This window comes from Trachemys scripta, chromosome 10 (assembly GCF_013100865.1).
Source record: "Trachemys scripta elegans isolate TJP31775 chromosome 10, CAS_Tse_1.0, whole genome shotgun sequence".
NCBI classification, from domain to species: Eukaryota; Metazoa; Chordata; order Testudines; family Emydidae; genus Trachemys; species Trachemys scripta.
In genome coordinates, this window is record NC_048307.1 from 9,876,712 (window position 1) to 9,900,771 (window position 24,060).

The 24,060-nt window shown below is 40.7% G+C and overlaps 1 protein-coding gene across 2 annotated transcripts in view; it reads right to left on the reverse strand.

Moving 5' to 3' along the window:
* Window positions 1-24,060, reverse strand: part of SDK1 (sidekick cell adhesion molecule 1) — a 646,617-nt gene that overhangs the window by 104,888 nt on the left and 517,669 nt on the right. For both annotated transcript variants that reach the window (XM_034784003.1, XM_034784002.1), the window contains exons 21-25: window positions 23,044-23,235; window positions 20,763-20,884; window positions 8,334-8,443; window positions 5,292-5,442; window positions 2,761-2,998 (exon numbers count right to left, since the gene is read on the reverse strand). In XM_034784003.1, the coding sequence (XP_034639894.1) occupies window positions 2,761-2,998; window positions 5,292-5,442; window positions 8,334-8,443; window positions 20,763-20,884; window positions 23,044-23,235 (813 nt within the window). The remainder of the gene's footprint in view (window positions 1-2,760; window positions 2,999-5,291; window positions 5,443-8,333; window positions 8,444-20,762; window positions 20,885-23,043; window positions 23,236-24,060) is intronic.

Consider the following 24,060-nt stretch of genomic DNA (forward strand, 5'->3'; position numbering starts at 1 on the left):
CAGTGTAAATTGATATAGCTCCATCAGCTACAATGGAGCAATGCTTCTTTACACCAACGGAGGATTTGGCCCTATTTCTGCAATAAAGCAATGCTTTATCTCAGCATCTTAACTGCTTCATGAAGGTCAATGTCTGAAACACTAAGAGCTTGAACCTTCCACAGATACGTGACTGTGCCTGTGCAACAGCTGATTTTGTAAGACAAGTGGCTATGCACATCCACGTAATCAGGAAGCATTATGAGCCCACAAATACTAGGGCAGTGGATTGGCGCATTTCAGATGAATTATATGAAAACATGAGGTTATGGATCAAGAAAGAAACATTCGAATCAAGGTTGTATGAACACTATCAAGGTCTAGTTAGCATTTCTGTAGTTGAAATATGTAATCCTGAAAACCAATTTTCATCACAATGAGTGGAAACAGAGTTTGTAAATTGTCATTCTATGATTATATTACACAGTGAAATTAACTGAATTATTTAAGTTCCCGGAGTATGAAAACATTTTGGATCAATAAAATCTGTCCTTTTTGAAGCCCAAATTAATCTCTCTCCCCTCTTCAACAACCTGTTACTGTAACCAGGATGTCGATCTTCCCTTCATGTTCATCCTTCCTGCTGTCTACACTTAAGCCATCCCCCAAGCTATCCCAGTATTGCTTCTCCATGCTCCGTCTGTTTGGTTGCCTCTAGCCTTCTTTATAATGAAATGCATTAAAAGACAGAGTAGCTGCAGGGACATGCAACTTATTGTTAGCATGTGTGCTCAGTTAACAGTGACATAATCACACATCTTAGAATAAACAGTCATCCAGATGCAATTTTTCTTTTTAATAAAGATCATGGACTCGTCCAGCTGCACTGACCTATAGGATACCAAGAGCGAGTTTAGTGCCTGAACTCACTTCTCAGGCTACCATCCTGGGCTAGTGGTTACAGCTCTGCACTGGCAGTTGAGAAATAGAGGCTCCAGTCTTGGCTCTGTCACTGCGTGGCCTTGGATGAGTCAACTTTGGTCTGACTGTCAAGAGTGCTGAGCACCCACAATTCTAGCTAAAATCAACCTTTCTATGTCTCCTCATCTGTAATATAGGATATCAATTCTTACCCACTTTCGACCTGCCTCACAGGAATGTTGGGAGAATTTTTGTAAGGCATTGTGAGCATATACACCTCTGTATAAATGTTAAGTATTACTATTGTGCTCACTCCCTGAAAGTGGCTGATGGGACTTGTGTTTGCCTTGAATGACTGCCCTCCCTTTCCCCCCCACCTCTGGCTTTAGGTGTACCCTACCCACACTTTAGCCCAGCCATGACCATGAATGCAAGGCCTGTCAGGTTAATTTCAGTCTTAAGTTTTTGTTTTCAACAGAGCAGGTTGCTCCACCAACATTTGTTTTCTTGTGCCACTTAATCTGAAAAGATGCAGCCTAATGTATGATCTTTAACTGTGCACCAAGAAAATACATGGAAAACAAACAAATAAACTAGTCCTTACGGCCCAGATCAGTGCTCAGCATCATTCTGATTCCAGTTTTCATTCTTTCCCCTCTAGAATCTCTTGCCAAATTAAATATATATATTTTTAATACTGGGAGAGAAAATGCTGACATATACACATGGAACTTTTGATCTTTAACGGCTGATCTGGACCACTATTATCCCAAGGTTTTATGAAATCACTTAATCTCAGTATCTGTTAATTTTCAGAGGAATTGTTTGAACAGCAATAGAGAAAAGAGGAAATGCAGTTATCTCCTTATAATGATACAGAGCTCTTCAAAACTATTTATTCTGGGACATACTATCTCAAAGTCCATTACAAACATGTTTTGTTTAAAATACCTCTAGCAATAACATTCCAGTTATTAGGAAAAACCCAATACTTTAACAGGAAGGGGCTCAAAGATTTTGTTTAGCCTTTTACCTTCAGTGAGTTCAACGGTTAGTTGCCTGAACCAGTAGACCAAATCATGCAAGGTGCTGACCACCTGTTGCTTCCATTGGTAGTTTTGGCACATTGTCTATATTTACATATACGCAGATGTGCACATACATACACAGCATGTACAGTATTAACTTTCAAAGCACTCAAGTTCAAATGATTTTGAAGAAAAGTAACAAGCATGATCCTTGCTTAAATACAAGTCACATGCAACAGTAATTCACTTTTACTATTGACTATTTTATCCAAGTAGGGTCACTCCATCTAATTATTCACCTGCAATAAAAGCAAATTACATCAGAGGCATGCAAGCTGGGTCTGAGAAAGAAGCTCGGTTTGAAGTCCCCTCGCTAACAGCTTTGCAAGATCTAGCTTCTGCTGCTGTTACAGAGTTACCAGTTATTTATTGCTGTCTTGATATTGTAGAGACTGCTTTCTTCTGGCCACTAGAAGTCTCTAAACTAGTATAATATCTGCATACTCAGAACAGGTGGACAGAACAATTTCTATGTGCTTGTTAGCATGCGCACATGTGGGTTACATTTATGCAGATCTACAGGCACAATTTTGGAAGGTGGCACTGATAGCTCAGATCATTAGTTTCCTCTTTGGTTACTATCTACTCCATTTAAAATCTTCCCCCACCAGCTGCCTGGCTAGCAAATGTGTCTTTTTTTACCACCAATGGATCCGTAGATTGCACTTTTAGGTTTAGTAGATCTGCAAGAAAGAGAGGTTGAGGGAAAGGGCTGAAGATACTGAAATGCACTGAGCCCATTCTTCACAGAAGCACATATACTGTTACTTACCAGACTCCCGGGTGCAACTTCTCACCACTTCACTCCATGGTCCTGCTCCGATGGCATTGAAGGCCTGAATCTGCAGTTCATATTCTACCCACTCCTCCAGATCCTCAACAGTATATTCCCTCTCTAGCCGGTCACTGATAACCTTCATGAGCACTGGAGACTGCAGATCCACACGCCACAATTTTATCCTGTAACCCACCATCTCTGGGTTGCCATTATATTGAGCATCCAGGAGAGGCTGGCCATTAATAATAAGAGCACAAAATTATTGCACAGAATGGGTGGACTATGCTTTTCAAATCATATGTCATTGCCTTTTGTACTCATATACTTAATAAATACTGCAAGAAGGTGAGAGAAGTTCAGGGGGTGAGAGGTTGAGGGTTTATTATACATTTTGTTTACCTTTGTTGACCATTTATAATATTTTTTTTATTTTGCATGTAATATTTTAATTTTTTTTCTATGCCACCCTACCTACATATTGTATAGCAAACAACACCTCTCTCTGCCCCTCCCACACCTACATACACCCCTCACTCCATATACGTGGAGGTAATACCAATGTGGTAAATTGCAGAACCATGGGATAAACTGTGGAAACTAGTGATAAATTGCAGAGCCGTGGGATAAATATATCATGCACCTCAGACTGTTTCACTGGCCCTCTGCCTATTAATCCATCTAACTAGGATTTTTTCTAACATTCCAACTCCCTGAGCAGCATCAGACACTTAAAAGAAAAATTAACCTGCCCCAGAAATGTCATCACCTGCTCCACCCGAGTGTGGATTTTCCCCCTTAAAACTACATCTGTATGAGCCCAAGTATGAGCAAGATTCAACACTGCTTCAGAAACAGGTTTTGTTGTATATTAACATTTCATAGCTTTAAAGTATTCTATCCTGCGGCCCAGTAGGACTAGAAATGTAAACTTCATTCAGTTGGAAAGAAGTTCCCAAAGGGTCACAAAACTCACTTGTCGGCCTTGAAGGGCAGCGAGGTCACACTTTAAAATGCTGACATTATGCTGTGTAGAAAAGCTAAACTGGGTCATTTTCAGATGTGTTTGTGGCTCCCTCTGACCCCTGCACTGTTGGTCTCATGGTAAATATGACATCTCGCTTTACAGGTGGATGAATATAAAACAGTCCTAATGAAAGTTTTAAAAATCCCCTAAAATGCTCTTGAACGAACCAGAGTACAGGCCACTGATATGAAGGTGTGATATGCTATTAAAATGTGACTGCAGGGTTTAGGGATGAGCATGTTACTCATATGTGAAGCCACGAGTGAGTTATGCAGCTCAATGACCAAACGAACTGTAATAGCTTTTCTATACATACTAATGTCCCATTTATAAGTCTGACGTCTTAGCCCTTCAAGGTCTAGGCAAGTTCTGGGTGCCACTTGGAAGCTGGAATCTCGCCTTTCCAATGAAATACTGCTCCTATCTAGTCACATTTGTGGAGGAGGAGGAGGGAGCTGCAGCAGGGGGAACTATTTTGGGGTCAGATTTATAATGCAGAATTGAGACTATTTGAAGGGAGCTAGAATATTAGAGTAAATCCCAGTGAGATATTTTCATGGGCAACTGAGGCAGTCAAAGGTGCATGATAAATTAATTTGTGAATGGCTCTGCAATTAATCATCTGGCTCCACAATTTATCACATAGCTCTGCAATCGATCACCTGGATACAGTTTCTACCTATGTGATGTGTAGGTATATATGGAAATACTCTGCTCTCAGTTACACTGGCATAAAACCAGAGTAACTCTCTAAATATAAAGGGTCTTACTCTAGATATATTCCAGTGTAATGCAGAAGCAGCATTTAACTTATTACAATTTTAGTTCATTAACAATTTATCATTACAACATACTTCTGTTTTTTTCCTATGGACAACCAATTTCATCGTCTCCTCACCATCATGTGATCAATCCTTTTTTTTTTTTTTAAATGATCTCAAAAGGCCAGCTCCCAACAAGGGTGACCAGATGTCCCAATTTTATAGGGACAGTCCCGATTTTTGGGTCTTTTTCTTATCTAGGCTCCTATTACCCTCCCACCCCCATCCTGATTTTTCACATTTGCTGTCTGGTCACCCTACTCCCAACCTAGCTAACATCTCTTGATATCAGTATCTGCAAGATCACCATATTTTAGTGATCAGAACTCAATAAAGAACTCTGCGGAAAGAAGCAGCAAATTAGCTCAAGTATTTATATTGCCTGTATGTGCTGACTGAAGCTGAGGACATGGAGAACCTCAAAAGCTAAGGCACTAACATCTCTGGCCTTTTACACAAGGCGTATATTTCCCTTGTAAGCGAGGGCAGTGGGGAATTGAGGTGATTAGTAAAGCGCTTAGATACATTTCAGACAATTTGGGAAAGGGAATATTTTTGCTGTTCCTCTTTGGGTCAAATGCATGAAAAAGTAATTCATGAACTTTGGACAAATTCTCTGGGGAAACTGACACCTCAGATGTCGACATCTCCCCCAGACTCCTCAATTTACACTAACTCACCATCCATCGGATCCACAAGCTAGTCTCACTGGCAGTGCGCACGGTAACGCTCCCTGGTGCAACATCTGGTGGTGCCTGCAGTGTCTGGATGACACGAGATGGTTGGCTGAGTGGGCTTTGGCCGACAATATTCACCTGTCTCATCCGGAATCTAAAGCATAAAGAAAGCATAAGGCAAACATGTTCCAAAGCAAAGCTAACCTGAAAACTGAACAAATGCTATTTCTTGCCCAGGACTACACCAATAGAAAGAAAGAAAACCAGGCTGTCATCAATTTGAGACATAAATGCCATTGCTCATGAATGCCCATTAAATTCATCGCCCTGTTGACTACTGCAACAATGGCAAGATCCTCAAAATTAGACTAATTTAGTGTCTATTAGAAACAGATGGGCAATATGAGGAGATTACGGTAATTATACCACATTTGAGGAGATTATGCCAGCATTAACTGATTTTCCCTTGAGATGCCTTTGTGTTACATTCAGAAAGGGTGTTACAAATATCGGTATCTGGATATCATAGTCCCTTGCAAATATCAGAAATGCATCAGTTATATTTCCTTTCAATGGTCAATTCAATGAGGGCTGATATATCTCTGTGGACAGCCTTGTCTCCTTTCCTACACAAGAATGATTAAGTCATTTAATTGGATACACAGTTTAAAAGCCATCTTGTTTGCTCCAAATGATCTCTTCTACAGCAGGAGTCCCTATAGGGGCATGAAAGCCTTTTTCAACTTCATAAGGAATCACAAAAAAGTTAAGACTTGTTGTAGGCTTCAGATACGCACAGGTGACATAAACACAGGAGGGTCTTGCAGTTCCAAATATTTGAGGCTAGCTTGTAACTGTTCAATTTGTTTATATTAAACAGTGGAATTCTGGCTCTCATGATTGGACTTAGATAAGGGTCAAGCTACACTACGTAGCACCATTTATCTATCTGCTTTGATCACTTTAGGAGGTGCATTAAAGGCAATACATCAAACAAACATCATCCTTAATTTCACACTCAAACATTGGCAAAGAGTGTAGGAAAGAAGCTTAACTGACAAAGACTGTCTAACTGATAATTAGTGCTCATGATTTATCCTTTCAGCGTGCTGTAACTAGAGCTGGCAGGATGATCACTCTGTTTTGCAGCAATTTTTGAGGTTTTGAAATTTGCAAATTTTTTCATGAAAACAGAATTGTGTTGAAATGTCAGAGAGAGAGCGTGTAGATAGCCTGGTAGCAGGGCACTGGCCAAGGATGTGGGAGACCCAGATTTAAATCCCTACTCTGTCTTATTCAAAGCAGAGGGTTTTTTTATCTCAGACCACTCTGCTTCAGGCAGGGCAGGGACTTAAATCTGAGTCTTCCACATCCAGGCCAGGACCCTAATCACCAGGCTAAGGAGTGCAAGAGAGCGCCCCCCCTTCCCAGCTCTAGCACTCTCCTGACCATTGATACCATTGATAATCTCAAGGATCTGGTGACAGCTGGGAAATTCATCTCTTTCAATGATCCTATGAAGAGAGCTGAATGAATATTTACTTTGCAGGCAATTTGGGGAAAAAAATGGTTTGGGGCCAAACTGAAAATGATGTTTTTTGAAATTTTTCGGCAAATTTGAAAAGATTAAGTTGAACCTCCATGAAACATTTTGGTAATGTTGAAAAGTCTTAACCCTGAAAGTTTCTGTTTAGCTTTTCGGGAATTTTGACAAAAGGAAAGGAGGATGAGATTCACAGAGGAGGAGGTGGTGGTACTGCTGCATCCCTTATTAACTTTAGCCTTCAGCTGGGATGGGGGCAACCTGGGCTCAGTTACCCCCTCTACCTAACCTAGGGACAGGAATGGAACATGGATCTCCCCCATTTCCAGAGAGGGGCCTAGCCACTGGGGCTGGGGGATATTCTGATATGAGGCTTTCCCAGTCTCTCCTTTTGAAGCTGCCCCTTTTATATAAACAATTAAAGAGTCACTGGAGAAGGGATTTGAACTTGTGCCTCCCACATCTTACGTGAGTGCCTTAACTACCAGGCCATGGAATCCTTCTCATTCTTTTTCTTTGGCCCAATGACTATCCATTGTCATCATGAAAGACTACAAAGACATCCTGATAATACATTTTTTGTTCTAAAATTGCCTTTTTAGAAATCTCCCACATCCGGAAATAGCTTTTAGAAATTCTTGACAGGTCCGTATATATCAGATACAACTGAGTGGCAATATGCTCTACTGGGAAGGAAGAGTCCAATATGCTCTGGTGGTTTTTTACTAAAATTAAGAAAATTAGTGCACAGGTACTGAACTAATTACAAACAAGGTGAAGATCTTATCATATGTATCTTATTGCTTAGCAATTCACAGTATCATGTTACCCAAGTAACAGATCTTTCAGTGGTGTGAAAGTAGACAGTGTCTGTAGCAAATTGCTTTGCCCTGGCTCCCAGAAGTCCCTGATTACTAAGTCTTTTATTAGGACACTATTTAATATAGGCATTTTCCATTAGGATTGGGCATCCCCATTCTCAGACCTTGTTTATACTAGAAAACTGCATCAGTTTAATTAAATTGGATGTACTAAAATCGGTTTAAACTTTACATATATTGATTTATCTTAATTTGGTGAATTTCTGTAAGCAAACCTTTAAACTAATTTAAATTACCAAATTAAGCTAAATCAATAGAAGCATCTTTAAACTGATGTAAGTGTGTAGATAGGAGATTGTGACTGTTTAACTAGACCGATTTGTAATCAGTTTTAGTTAAACTGGTCCTTTCTGGATAGACAAGGCCTCAGCCTCATGATCTAAGAAGTTACTCAATAGTCCCATTTAGCTGGTTTATTCCCCTTTGCATCACGATTAGTTATTTTACTATGCATAGGTTAGAATTTAAATGTATTAAACACGTTGTATACATTATGGGGTGTGAACTTTTGCCTTTCATTCATATTGCAAACTACAGTCAGCTGCTTATGAATAGAAAAGCTTCTCCATGCTACAGTTTTCTAGGATGTTGATACTGCATTTAATTACCAGCTCTTCTCACCTGTAATGAGTGTATGGAATGAGGTTTGGTATCTCCAGCATTTGGGCATCAGGTTCATTCTCCACCTCATATAGATTCACCCACTCCTCCTCCTCTCCTAGAACACCAACCTATAGTTGAGAAGTGCAGGAACAAATGTTAACCAGACAACACAATGTCCACACCTGGCGACACGTGTAATTGCTGCAGTGGAAGGACGGATACCTTTAAATCAAGAGTAACTAGCTAACATTTGTTTTATGTGCTGTGGCACTCAACAATGGTAAATATGAAACAGTGGCACTTCCAGCCTGCCTTATCTACTGCTGGGATTTCACTTTTGATTCACTGGTGAGGCCTATTGCAAAGACACATCATAACAACCCAGAGTAAAGAGGGCTAAAGCCATGTTTGATTCATCTGCATGTTAGTATCTAAAAGGCAAAAGTGTTGGCTAGTGTTATAACAAAAATGAAGAGTTGACTTCATCAGAATAAGTTTCAGTAACTGATGCAGATTAACCAGGTCTGAGTGGAGGCAAAGCAAGAGCCCCTCAGTAATGAAGACAGAGAACAAAAGAAGACAAAGAACAAAGGAGCTTTGTGCTGCGCTGAGACCATGCTCCTCTATACACAGTGCTCTGTATTAATTAACCACTGAGTGTGGCCAAGAGCCAGCTCGGCACAGCCCCTCAGCTAGCGTACTGCTAGCAGGGGCAGAACAGTCATGGGAATTTAAAGCATTACAATCCACATGCCATCTCCAGGTTAAAACTGAAGTAGGAACAGTCAGGACTTAAAAGAGAGACACCAATGGATAAGAGGCGAGCCAGGGTCTTTCACTGGGTCTCAGAAGCTGACAGCAACAGTAGGCTGAAGACTGGGTCAGGCCTGATAGAGTGGTAGCAAGGATCTTGGGAGGGAGCTGGAAAAGCGAGTGAGGAGGATTAGTTATTAGCTTGGTGACTCAGGAGTGCAGCAGAGAGGGTCTCAGATAGAGCCCTCTGATATAATCTTATACCTGCTAACACCACACTGGAACTCTGCATTCCACTTACCCTTCTTTTTTTTTCTAGGACTGGAAGGGACCTCGAGAAGTCATCAAGTCCAGTCCCCTGCCCGCATGGCAGGATCAAATACTGTCTAGACCATCCCTGATAGACATTTATCTAACCTACTCTTAAATATCTCCAGAGATGGAGATTCCACAACCTCCCTAGGCAATTTATTCCAGTGTTTAACCACCCTGACAGTTATGAACTTTTTCCTAATGTCCAACCGAGACCTCCCTTGCTGCAGTTTAAGCCCATTGCTTCTTGTTCTATCCTTAGAGGCTAAGGTGAACAAGTTTTCTCCCTCTTTCTTATGACACCCTTTTAGATACCTGAAAACTGTTATCATGTCCCCTCTCAGTCTTCTCTTTTCCAAACTAAACAAACCCAATACTTTCAGCCTTCCTTCATAGGTCATGTTCTCAAGACCTTCAATCATTCTTGTTGCTCTTCTCTGGACCCTCTCCAATTTCTCCACATCTTTCTTGAAATGCGGTGCCCAGAACTGGGCACAATACTCCAGCTGAGGCCTAACCAGAGCAGAGTAGAGCGGAAGTGAGCACTCGTGTGGTTTACTCTTTATGGCAATAGACTGTCTATCACGTGGCCTCATCACTGTAGTATCTAGCATTGCTAACTATTTAAAATAGAAATAAATTTCTACCTCATTCTCTCTTTCTTCCTATAGGAGAAGTAGCTTGATTAATTTATAGGTTTATTGTTTGTTTGGGTCTGAGTTGGTGTATTGTGTGTCTATGAGCTTGTGCATGCAGAAATCGAGAGAAATTAAACTGAAGAAATGAGCTTAGCACTTGATTCAGAAAGTGGTTGGTTTTGTCATCATTCTGGCAGACAACAGCTTTCATGGAGAGTCATGGACATGGATGGAGAGGAGGCCTCTCAGATACCTAGGGCCAGCCTCAAGGATGTCAACGATAACTTCACAGAAAAGAACTAGAAACTTCTTACAGAAAAAATAAAGTCTGGGAAATTTTGAACACTCTGTGCAAAGATCCCAATTCTTTATATTACAGAGATTTTTGCAAAGCACCGGGGCACAGAAGCATAGAGAAGGCATTGCAAGTCAGATCTCCACTCCAAAAATGAGCAGCCCCAGACTGAGCCCAAGGAATAAATATCTGATAAAAGGAAACGTTTTCTTTAACAACTCCAAATGGGGAGGGTGCTGAATTTTTAGGACAGAAGCAGAGAATACTTTCTAAAAGGAGTTTTTGATTAATTTTGTAGGAAAGCTTTGGTAAATGGTTATTTTTGCAAGGCTCCTGGCTCTTAATGACATCACCTCAAAGTGCCGCAGTAAGTATGTAGTAACAATCCACAATGTTTCAAAGACAGCAAAATTTCTTTTTCTGTCTCCTGCAGAGATTTAGATTCTTTTTTTTTTTCAAACCTTAAGAACAATAATAGCCCTTTGGAATATTTATTGCACAGCAAAACACACCACAGGTTTCAATCCATATGCAGCAGCAGGCAGGTCATTAATACACATTAAGGACCACATGGTTCAACCACAGAGGCCCATGAGACTTTGTAAACAATTGACACTGAATCAAGCTTGAGAGGTGTCCAATTCCCTGCCTGTATTGCAGGTATGCATTTACCACCTGGCTGTGAAACTGGAGACATTAAGGATCTTTCACTGATTGGATAACAGTGAAGTTTCTGTGTGTTTAAGATCTTGGCAAGACTCAGAAAGGATGTCCCAAGTGAGACCCCGTATCAGAACAAAGCTTTCTCTATCAGATAAGGATGACTGGTGCAGTCTCTGAGAAAAAGCAGACCCAGGACCAGTCTGGCACATTGGAAGTTTCCTCGCTCTAAAGCCAGCTGGGTAACAGGTGGCATATTACCTGCTTCAGGGCCTTGGAGGCTATGGGCAGAATGGCTTTACAGACAGTAATTATTAACCTTGCTTAGACCTGTATGCTGGTGAAAGATAAAAACAGGGAGGGGGATGAAAGGAGGAGGAGTAGAAGCAAACAACTGCAGGAGATGCTCAGGTCTCTCAGCAGAACTTTGAAGAAAAACAGAATACAGACTCAGAGAATTTCTTTTGTGGAAACCTGCCAATATCCCACCCATCTTCCAGTATCCTGGTACCAGCAGGAGGGCAACTTCCACATATAGGGCCTCATCCTACCTCCACTGAAGATAACAGTAGGACTCTGAGTGCACTTCCCCTGTATAAAGCCAAATGAAGACAACCGGAGGGTGTTGTGGATGACTGGACAGACATAAATACTGTTGTAGGCCACTGTTAATTAGGTAAGAATGTATGAATTTAGCAGTAATGTTAGGAATCACGCTTACAACAGAATGTGTAAAGGTGGCTTTTGTTTTAACTGTTTTGATGTCTCTAACAGGGTCCCAGGTTCCACGCATAGAGTTGCAGAAGTTTTTTGGTGAGTCATCCTGATACATGGTTCTAAGACCAACCTTGCACAAAGATGCAGTTATTTTTGCTAAATCACTCTGATGTCAGTTTAGAAGTGTCCTATCAGCTTCAAACAAATGAGTATAAAAGGAGCTTCCTCAGGTAGAGAGAAGTGAGGGCAGGGACAGAGAAGTCTTTCAGCAAAAACAATTCTTTTGGAACAGGAGGAAGTTTAGGTTAAGGCTTATATTTTGTTGTTGTTGTTTCAGATAACAATAAAAGCAACTCTAGGAAAGGATTAAGTCTGGAAAAGACCCACACAGATACATGTGTGTACTGTGTTAGAAGCATCACTGGAATGCCCCCTGCTTATAATGCCCTTTGCAGACCTTTCGGTTGCTATCTGAATATAAACTCTTCAATGCAGGGGACTGTCTTGTAGTTTGCCTCTGAACAGTGCCCAGCACAAAAGGTCCACAATCCTGACTGGGGCTTGCAGGTGCTACAGCATTACAAATATAATAATGCCTATCAAACTCATTCCTTTTAAGCCACTAAATATCAGCCATCACATAACGATAGCTATTGTTCATTTCCAACCAGGGCTGCTTTTGACTGATGCCCTAACTGCTTAAGGCTTCATTCTGTTGCCAAACTCTTCAGTCATCCAGTCCCTTTGCCAAGGGAATTATCACTGAGAGGGTAATGCTTTTAGAAACCAGACAATAGAGAACAGTACCAGATTTATAATTCCAACCAACCATCCTTAAATATTGGAGTGAAAAATCAGAGGTGTTCGCCTCTGCACTTTTACAAGAAATGCTAATACAAAGAGTGGAAATGGGTCCAAACCTGGGAATGACTATCAAGTACTAACTGCTGTAAATGGAACATGTTTCCATGGGTATATCTACACTGAAATTAAAACCCCATGGCTGACCCGTACCAGCTGAATTGTGCTTGTGGGGCTCAGGCTAAGGGGCTGTTTAATTGCTGTGTAGATATTCAGGGTCGGACCCTGCAAGGTAGGAGAGTCCCAGAGCTCGGGCTGCAGCCCTAGCCCAAACGTCTGCACTGCAATTAAACAGCCCTGTAGTCTGAGCCGGAGTCAGCAAACACAGGCCAGCCGTGGGAGTCTGTCTGTAGTGTAGACATACTGTATATGTTATAGAGGCAACTTGTGTTCTGCTATAGTTCAGGGTATGTCAGAGTTTTCATTGTAGAGGTTTATAAACAGGCATTTGAAGTCACTTTGGGAGGAAATTTGGTACAGAGGTTGTCAGCCCAGATGCAATATTTTCCTTACAAAAGAATACTTAAAATTGATTCAGCCATTTTTGATTTAAAGATTGGCAAAGGTATAAAACTGTCAGAGTTCCAGACACTTTATTTACCAAGCTCTAAAGTGAAAATGACCTCAAGAGAAGTACCTTATACAATGGATGAATCTGAATAGCTCCATTGACACTGAGGCTTTGATTTATCCCGTGAAATAAGAATAATTCTCAGTTAAAGTTACCACTTCATTCTTAACTCACTGAGGTTATGGCTCTGCATTGTAGTAGCCCTTAAATATTTTCCTGGGTTAAAAATCTGTTTTCCAGTTCTGACATTATTTTCCATTCTATGTACAGGAAATCTCTCTCAAACCAGCAGAAATACTTTGTGTGTGCTCTCTCTCTCTCTCAGTACCTATGGTACATACTCCCCCAGTTCTGAGACCCTGGGGTCGTCTCGTAGCGCCTCCTATTGCTTAAGTGTGGCACAGCCAGTGTTTCCTGCCTTGGTTTCCTTCCTTGAGGTAGGTCTCCTCAGCCTTCCACACATCGGTCAGTTAGGAGATGTAGCTTGGCCCTCCAGCCAAGTCACAAACAAATTTAACCCCTTCCGGGGTAAGAAAAGGCTCAACAAACAAAAAGGTTCTTCCGCCCTGGTGGGCTTTTTTTGACCTGCGAGCCCCTGTTCCTCTACACTATCTTTCTACCCTTCCCCTGCTCCAATATAGAACATTCAGCCTTCCGGGCTAGTTCACCTGAAGTACTGTTCTCAGCCCCCGTTGAGCTCTTGCATCCTTCCCTGCTCCACGATAGAGCACTGGCCCCCAGGCTGGTTCCTTTGGAGTACCCAACTTCCTGCAGATTCCGGCTCAGGGCTTTGGCAGGAATGATTCCTCCCCAAACTGAGCTCTTTCAGCTCTTTTATGAGGACCAGCTATTCATTAGCCTATCACCTGACCCCCTTAGTCCCATCCCCTCAGCTAGGGAAGCAGCTAATTATTTATGACTGGGGGAGGGTGTGTGGCCCCTTCTCCCCTTAAAGGGGACAGTTACACCACGACGTCCTGCAATACCTAATCCCAGTGGGACCTCATACTTTGCCTCATACTTTGCCACAAGTCTTCTAATCACTTTGTGACAGCATTATTGATACCCACGGTCAATCAAACTTGGCAGCTGTTAATGTAATAATAATCTACTAAATTTTTGATGGGACGGGCAAAACACCCAGCAAGACCCTCTCACTGTGGTGTCATTTACACATGACTCGTGTCAGAGTCCCAGGAAATCTAGCAAGAGAGAAACAGGATGAAACTAGGCTGCAGCATGGAGAGAATCCAAACATGAAACAATGAGGAAAAACAGCCAGGATCTAAAACATATTATTTGTGGGGAACTGCCCCCCCCCCCAAAATCAGTAGCATACATGCCCTTTATATTAGGCACTGAATGTATCTTGGAGTACATGGTGGTGTGTGGCAATATGAAGGATTTATTGACATGAGTTTGCGATGACCACATTACTCATCAGTGGCAAAGCCACAAGTCAGTTATTCCGAATAGATGTCAATAAAGCCTTCATGCCCACAACACACTCTTCTCTACTTTGCCAATGCTGGCTGTTTCACGGAAAACCAATTTTAAAAATGTTTTTAAATGGTCTTCTGACTATTTTTTGTACTTCTGGTTTGGAAATCCAATTTGCTTCAGTACTATGGGTTTAACTGTACAAAATGAAAGAGAGGAAAACTACTGCTAATAAATTTTAATAAACCTCTTAAGAAATATGCCATGTCGATTTACTATAAATCAGGGTGATGAGATTTTAATGTTTGATATCGCAATACCAGCCAAAGTTAGAATGAAAGGTCCCGGTTCTCCTTTCATTTTCCTTGGTGTAAACCAGGAGTAACTCCATTGACCTCAGTGGAGATACACCAGTGGACAAGAGGAGGGAATCAGCATATTACTTGCAAGCTGGAATTCCAAGCTCCCCAATGTTATGAAACAAGTGTTTTTAGCTCAAAGAGTTTATGCAGTATTAGACATTAAAAAGGTCACTCATCCAAAAATCAAATATAACATGTCTTGCACCTGCTCCCATCTGACTCAGCCTCCTACCACATATGGGAAGAAAGAAGGAAACATTTTGGTGGCAGGGTGTTGTTATATATACAGACAACTAGGGCTGTCAAATGATTAAAAAAATAATCACAATTGATTGTGAGATAAAAAACAGTTGCAATTAATCACAGTTTTAATCATACTGTTAAACAGTAATAGAATACCAATTCAAATTTATTGTAATTTTTGGATGTTTTCTACATTTTCAAATATATTGATTTTAATTACAACACAGAATGGAAAGTGCACAGTGCTCACTTTATATTATTTTCTTTGATTACAAATATTTGCACCGTAAAAAGATAAGCAAAAGAAATAGTATTTTTCAATTCACCTCATACAAGTACTGTAGTGCAATCTCTTTATTGTGAAAGTGCAACTTACAAATGTAGAATTTTTTTTATATAACTGCACTCAAAAACAAAACAATGTCAAAATTTAGAGCCCATAAGTTTAAGCAGGCTGGGGCATACCAATGTTTAGCACTGGGGTCGGCAACCTTTCAGAAGTGGTGTGCCGAGTCTTCATTTATTCACTCTAATTTAAGGTTTTGCGTGCCAGTAATACATTTTAATGTTTTTAAAAGGTCTCTTTCTATAAGTCTATAATATATAACTAAACTATTGTTGTATGTAAAGTAAATAAGGTTTTTAAAATGTTTAAGAAGCTTCATTTAAAATTAAATTAAAATGGAGAGCCCCCTAGACTGGTGGCCAGGATCCAGGCAGCATGAGTGCCACTGAAATCAGCTCGTGTGCCGCCTTCGGCATGCATGCCATAGGTTGCCTACCCCTGGTTTAGCATATCTGGCATGTAAATAACTTGCAACGCTGGCTACAACAGTGCCATGCGAATGCCTGTTCTCACTTTCAGGGGAGATTGTAAATAAGAACCGGGCAGCATTATCTCCCGTAAATATAAACAAACTTGTTTGTTTTAGCAATTGGCTGAACAAGAAGTAGGACTGAGTGAACTTATACGAGGCGAATTGAAAAATACGATTTCTTTTGTTTATCTTTTTTACAGTGCGATTAATCGCAACTATTTTTTTATCTAGTTAATTTGTTTTGGGTTAATCACATGCATTAACTGTGATTAATTGACAGCCCTACAAACAACAGATGGAAGTTGTTTGTAGAGGCTCAGAGATTTGGAATATTGCTAGGAGACCCAGTAGAGATGGAATAGTGGGCCAAGTGCAGGGGAGGAAGTCAAAAGTTCAAAGTAAATTAAACTTATTCCATGGTTGCAGCAGCAGAAATAAAGGAAAATAATCTCCTGGTTATCAAGTTCCCATAGAACACATGGAGTGTGAGAGTACAATAGCATACTTAGGTCTGCTGAGACCTCAGTCATGCTTTGTCATGAGCCCACATTGTTGTGCTGCCCCCGGAGCTACAGCCTGAGAGGGAGATTGTTCCCCCGCACCTCTGGAGAGAGAGTGAATAGTACAATGTCTATACTTAATACAATGCAGTCCCACCCTCTTCCACACCATAATGGCCCACCTACATGGGGGTGGGGGGAATAGTGGCTTTGTATCTGTTACCCATGATGCAAATGGTCAGTGTGGGTTTGCAAGGGGGTACCCCTTTATTGCACTGCATTAGCCAGGTCACAATTTGGCCCTAAATGAATTATTCACAGTGAATAATTTATTTGACAAAATCAGCTTCTCTCTCTATTCCTGAGATGTTCATGAGCTTACAGAAGCGCCCCGATTTACACCTTGCATAAGTCGAATTTTACAGAAGTCGGGAACGTATCTCCGACAACTATGCCAAAAAGAAAAAAAAAAGTTTACGGAACTTACAGAACTTTTTCCATAAATCCGGATTTCTGTAAGTCGGGTTTGCATAACCCAGGGAGCGTCTGTATTGCAGTTTCCTCAGACTGACGCTTTATTCTAAATTAATCAGCACTTTTTTCATCCATTCTTTTTACTGTATAGCTTGGCTGCATACAGTTCACTGCAAGCAATTAATTCTCAATATTTGAAACTTGTTCCGTGCTAGCTGGTTGTGATTGCTCACATAAGTCCCCTGGTTTTACATCTGTTCCCTGATTATAAGAGTTACACACATCCAATTCATTACAACAGTGGTTTTCAATCTGTGGGGGTCCGCAGACTATGTCCAAGATATCCAAAGAGGTCCGCACCTCCATTTGACATTTTTTAGGGGTTCACAAATGAAACAAGGTTGAAAACCACTACATTAGAATATAAAAACAATGACCTCCCTCATTGAAAACTGAAACTTAAAGAGTACTTTTAATACTGCACAAGAGAAAGCTAGTGATCCAAATATACAGCAGGCGATAGCACTCCATGGTATGTATGTACACTGGATACCCACACAGCTGAGATGGGTTTGTCAGGTATGAAGCTTAAGGGGAACTCCAAAGACTTTAAAAAGATGAAAAAAAAACTCCCAAATTATTTAAGTTCCTAAATGTAACTAAGTAGCTACTATTAGAGTCCTACTGCTTGTATTTCTTTTTTTTTATACCAGATATTGTGATGTGATATGGCTGGGACCAGTCCAATAATTCTGACTGACACAAGCAGTCTCACTAAAGACCATCAAACTATTTATAATGAATAAGATTACTCCCATAAGTAAGGATTGCAGAATTAAGTCCTTGAATTGTGTTGGGGAATTTTATGTTTTCCAAAAAATTGTAAGTAATAAGTTTAAGAGCTACCCTAATCAGTAATCTAGCCTTGTTCATGCGCAGACTAATGAAGACAGTTTCAAACCAAACAATGCATTGCAAAATCAATTTCGTTCTTGCTTATATGCCAATACCTCCATTCCAAGTTCTGTATTTCTCCTGGAAAAGCTGAGGACATCACTATCAATGTAAAGCGGCATAGAGAACTCAATCCGCCACGACTTCTCAGGTGACAAAGATTCCACTGGCAGCAGAAATACAGAAGTTGGAACCCAGGTATTGGCAAGTAGTAAAACTACTTCCTGTTCACATTATGGATATTGACTTCCGATTCTGATCGAAATTACACGAGAGTAAATCAGCAGTGATTCCTCAAGTGCCCTCAGTCATCCCAGAGGTGATGGAATCCAGGGCCAGTGTACAACCTAAGGCACAATACTGCATTTATAACAGGCTGAAGGCCAGATCCTCAGCTGTGGCAGCACAGCGGCCTTTGCAATCCTCTGATCCTGGAGCATTCTGTTCAAAGGCTGGAGCTAAGACATACATCAGAGCAACCTAAAGGCTACTCAAATCTGCTTTAGCTACCAATAGCCACACCCCATTTCCCCTGGCAATGCCACTGATCATCCCCCTACAATAGGGGAATCATTTGGAAGCTGGAGCCTCTGGGCACAGCAACTATTATGTTGCTATAATGCACAAAGAAGCATTAAGTGTTTTTGTATTTTAAATTTAGGAATGGAATGTAATTGTATTGGTACGGCAGCTATTACCACCATCATGACTGCTGCAGAGATGACAGTTTAAAACAGTTTTGTGATATTGTAAAAATCAGATGTTTAAATTTGATTCTAGTTGATAGAAACAGTAAAAGCTTTAGATTTGAAAACCACAGGCTGTTTCCATGTATGCTTTAACTGTAACGTTCAAATGTAAGTAGAAATGACAAAGGAAAAACACTACCCTAAAACAGAGCCTCTGAAAAATAAAATATAACAACATGAGAAGCAAAAGAAGCTGTTCAGCTCACTCTATTGCCAGAGGCATGAAGAAAGGCTTGCTCAGACCAGCAATTTCTATTTTTAAACTCGCAGTTGTTTCCGTGTCATGGCATCAGGGGCTTTCAGCAGATGCACCAGTGACTGGAAACATTCCTTCAGTAATTCATGAATGATAAATCTCGGGCTCAAAGCCTGATTTAGCTGGGTTCTTTTTCATAGAATGCTACAATTAAAAGGGGACCTTGTCCACAAATATAAGGCTATTAAAAATGCAGTTAGGTCAGTGAAGGGAAAAGATCAGAAAGACTATAAATCATTACTGTGGGCTGTAACATAGTTTTAAAGCCTTAATGGGAAAGTCCTCCCACCATATCAAGTCCAAATAGCTGGGTTTGGTGCAGAGGAGACATTCTGAGAGAGCAATGGCAGAAGGAATCCTTCCTCACTCCCAAGCTGCACAGCAGTATGAGTGCTACTCCACAGTCACTACTGGTGAGCCCCTTTCCACAGAGGACGATATGGCTGGTGGATCTGTGATTTCGCAGACACTAGTCCCACTCCTCATCCAGGTCCTGCATCTCCCCTGGCCACAAAAGCCCTCTTTGTGAGGGAGCATACGCAGAGCTTGGCTTCAGAGCACGCATACTGTGGGGATTCCTGTTGGGGTTCCAAGAATCCCCTTACCTAGCACAACAGAAGGCCTCTAAGCTCTGTTGCAGCTGAGACCCTCCATGGATGTGGAGGAGAGGATTTTGCCCTTAATTGTTATTAAGCTGATTTAAGATTTTGAGATTCATTTTATTTCAATGATGTTTTGTGATCCAATGTAGCTCACGAATTAACAAGTTCCCAGCAACATCCGTGTGGTGTTCCATGATAGAGACCCTGCTCAGAATGTGCCAAACTATCAGATTGTAGGTTTCACCATTTCACTTTGTAATATGCAATAAAGTGTATGTCAATGGACCAAAATGTACCAATTAATTCACGATGATCTCATTACCAAGTGAATGAATTGTATCAACATATCGAAAGTGGTGACGCTGATTGAAGAAAGCCAACATTTGGTTTTAAAAACAGATTATATTGTTTATAAAGATTCGTCGGCAGAAAAGAAGAAGCACAACTCATCTGTCAGGAGAACTGAGAAACGTACATTTCCTCCAAGGCATAATGACAGAAACCAGGAGGAATATTGTTTAAAACGAATGAGGAAGAGAATTCACCCGATACATATCTAAAGAGCTAGATAGGAAACACAGGCATATTTCATTACATGATAACACAACCTCATTAATGTTTGGAAGTTTACTATATAAAGCAATTCATCCTGTTCTTACCCTTTGTAGCCTATAAACTAATACCCAAGGTATAGTACTTTGTCTGTAAACTCACCTAAAGGAATCTGAAATCAGGTTTCCTTTACTAAAATTTTTCAAAAATGTTGGACTTCAAACAGAGAGAGTTTGCTTAGTTTAGGTTCCATCTTATGTTATCCTGAAAACACATACAAAGCTTCTTATATAGATCCATCTGAATTATTCAAAGGATGAGACCTCTCAGATATATATTATGTGTGGGTCTTAAGATATTTACCGTTCAAGAAAAAGTTCAGTTTGCTCCTGTGTTTCCTTTGATCTTTTTGTTCTGCCTGTGCACAAAAATTAAAACATACAGATGTCCCCTTTCTTTCTCTGGTTGTTCCATTGCCATTTCTTGGCTAACCCTTCTGAATTCTCTTGGGTTTTAACCTCTACTTTCTCTTCCAAGAGACCAAACATCACCAAAACAATCAGTCCACTGGTCACTTGTTCAAGACCTTGAATCTGAACCTGATCAAAAATGTGATTTGAGTAGCAGTGGAAGAGTCAGATGATCTCTTAACTGATCAGAAACCTCAACATATTTCTGTCATGTACATACCTGCCCCTCTACTATCCACTTGGAGATGGAGGTTTTCCCATCATACCCGGGCCAGAACTGAAGCGTGGCAGAGCGAGGACTGATGTTAGAAATAACCAGATTAGATGGAGCACCGGGGAGTTCTGTAGAGATTAAAACAAATTAAAAAGGGTAGAAATACTTTGGGATTTAGGGTACAAGTAGGCAGATCAATAAGTAGACATTCAATATTTCAGCAAGTAGTACAGTATATCACTTATAATAGAGTGAATACTTTAATTTTGCACACAGACATATATATTTATACTGCACCATATGTATGCATGGCATTTTACAGACTAATAAAATGACATATCCCTGTCTTGAGGACCCTAGAATCTAGATTAACACCACACCACAAAGGTTACATAAGAAAAAAGAGGCATGGTCTATGGTTAAGGTGGTCTGGAAATCTGGGCTCCATTCCCAGCTCTGCTAGTGAATTGCTGTGGGGCCTCAAGGAAATCACTTAAACTCTCTGTGCTTCAGTTTCCCATCTATAAAATGGAGATAATATTTACCTACCTCATGAGATGTATAGAGGTTTAATATATAAATGATAGTAAGAGACTGAGATCCTCGTGTCTGACTGTTGGGTCTTGGTCACATGCTCAGGGTCTAACTGATCACCATATTTGGGGTCAGGAAGGAATTTTTCCCTGGGTCAGATAGACAAAAAACCCACAAGATCTCTGCCTTTTTCTGCACTGTGGGACATGGGGCACTTTCTGGTTTGAACTAGAGTAAATGGTGGATTCTCTGTAACTTGAAATCTTTAAATCAAGATTTGAGGACTTCAGTACTCAGCCAGAGGTTATGGGCCTATTAGAGGAGTGGGTGGGTGAGATTCTGCAGCCTGCAAGGTGCAAGCCAGACTAGATGATCATGATGGTCCCTTCTGACCATAATGTCTACGAGTCTATGAGATGGAAGGTTCTTGGAATAGGGTAGCAAGGATTTCTGAGAACCTATCTAGTTAGCAGGTGCTGGAACTCTGCAGAGAAATGTTGACCAGTATCTGCTGACTCAGTGTGGCAGATCCGGTTTGTTAACTACATGCTGGATATAAGTTAGGTGGGAGTGACTCTTTAGGCAGAAGAAATGGGGGTATAGGACAGAGAGGTCTCTGTAGAGAAATCCCATGATCAGCCAAGCTTAAGCAGAAAGCTTAGGCTGAAGTTTGTTTTTTTATGTTGGTATTTGAGTTACCAAACCCCAAGAAGGTGATAAAATTGGACCAAATATATTTTTTTGTAGATTGTATTCCAAGCAGCACGGAAACTCCAACTGCACTACCAAAGTACTAAGTATTATTATTATAATAAGTAATCATTCATAATGTTGCACTATGTAAAAAAACTGCAAAATTAAAACAGAAGACTTTTATGGCATGTGTTGTGAGGATACAGGAACACACAATATTTCTTGACTCATATTTCACACTCACAGGAAGTATGATTGGTAAAATGACCTTGCCAAAATGGGACAAAATGTATTGGTATATATTTGTAGGATTGGCAAGAAGGCGAACTGCACTGAACTGGTTTAAACCTACTGACACATCTACATTGGAATGCACAAAAGGAGTCAGGGCATGCACTCCTCTACAGGAAATGAAAATCTTAGGTAACACCAGAGAGAGACCTGACCCCTCGGAGTCAATAGCCAAGGTGATTTAGATTTTCAAAGCAGATCTAAGTCAAACAGTGTTACTGCATTTGAGACCTCCTCCCCTGAATCTCATCTTGACAAGTAGCTGTACGTTGCCACTTCCATTTTAGCGGTCCCACTATTGCAACTTAAGCTCTAGAATGTGGAACTACTTCTTTCACAAGATCTCTCGCATGCCAACACTCCCCACTTCTGTAAATATTTTTTATTTGCATCACACAAATATCTTACAGTCCAAGTGCACTGCAGTTCTAATCCTTACAAATAGAAAAATCTTTCTTTGTTTTTAAAAAGCATCTAAACTCCCTTGCCCCAAAAGTTGTGGGGTTTTGGGATTTTTTTAATAATGGTCACTGCTTGCCCCATATCTGATGTTAATTTATAAATGCAGATAGATACTATAATAAATATCTATTACCTTTCCCTCTCATTTCTCCATCCCTTCTATACTTCTTTAATTATGTTGTACTGTGCCTTCGTCGTTAGAAATAAAAGCATTATTATTACCGTACTCAGGAAACCAGTGTTTCCTGGAATATGGCCGCACACAGGAATCAGTATACTTTGGGTCATTCTCTGTAGTTTTACCAACCTGGGGGCACTCCAGAGGAAATGGTAGAGGAGGTGACCAACCCAGTGCCTTTTGCAGTCATAGCTGCCACCTCAATAGTGTAGGTGGTGAGAGACGACAGCCCAGTGATTTTGTATTCAAGGGTTGTGTTGGCCAGAGTGCGAGCTAGACGAGATTCATTCCTGCTGTACACCTCCCAGGAGATCTGGTAGCCTAGAAAACAATTACACAGAAGTCAAGGAGTTGTGACAATGGTGTGTTCTTTGTCTTCCTTTGCATGATAATCCAGAAGTTCACAAACTGTGGTGGAACACTTGCTGCTGGTGGACGGTGGAGAGTTAGCTGGGGGTCATGTTGCTGGCTCTCCTCCAGCATGGATACCTTTTTACAGAAAGGAAAACACACTTAATGCATTAAGGCCAATTAAAAATACTTAAATACTTTTCCAGTACTACTTTTCCACATGAGAAATTATTGTGGATGTCACTGGGATATCATGTGACCATGAAATTGCAAAGGAGAAGAGAAGTGGCTTACATGGAAGAGCCTTCTATCAGTATGTAGCATACACAATAAAAAGGTTGAGGAACCCCAGGAATAATCTTTCGCCGAAGGATGGGATTTCAATTTATGAACTCTAAAAAATGAATAGGAAGAGACACTGAAAAACTCAAACTCTTCTCACCAGTAAGTAGTTGGAAAATTCAGTGAAAAATCCATGCACAACTACCAGGGTGACGCCTTACCTAGGCTGAGGATCTAGAAATACTTACAAATCAGATGATAATGATCTTGCAGGAACACGGTGGGACTCTTACAGAAACCGAAAAACCTCTACTCCCCAGATCTTCCTGCTGCACAGACTTTTTGGCAAGGTGAATCATTACCCTGTCCTTTAAAACTTAGTGTAGCCGACCTATCATCCCTACAAAGCCTGACCCTCCACCTCATTCTTCTATTGGAACCGGCCTTTTAAAACTTTTCCTTCTTATCTCTTTTATATCCATTTGCCTTCCAGGAACTTTCAAAAGTTTCTAC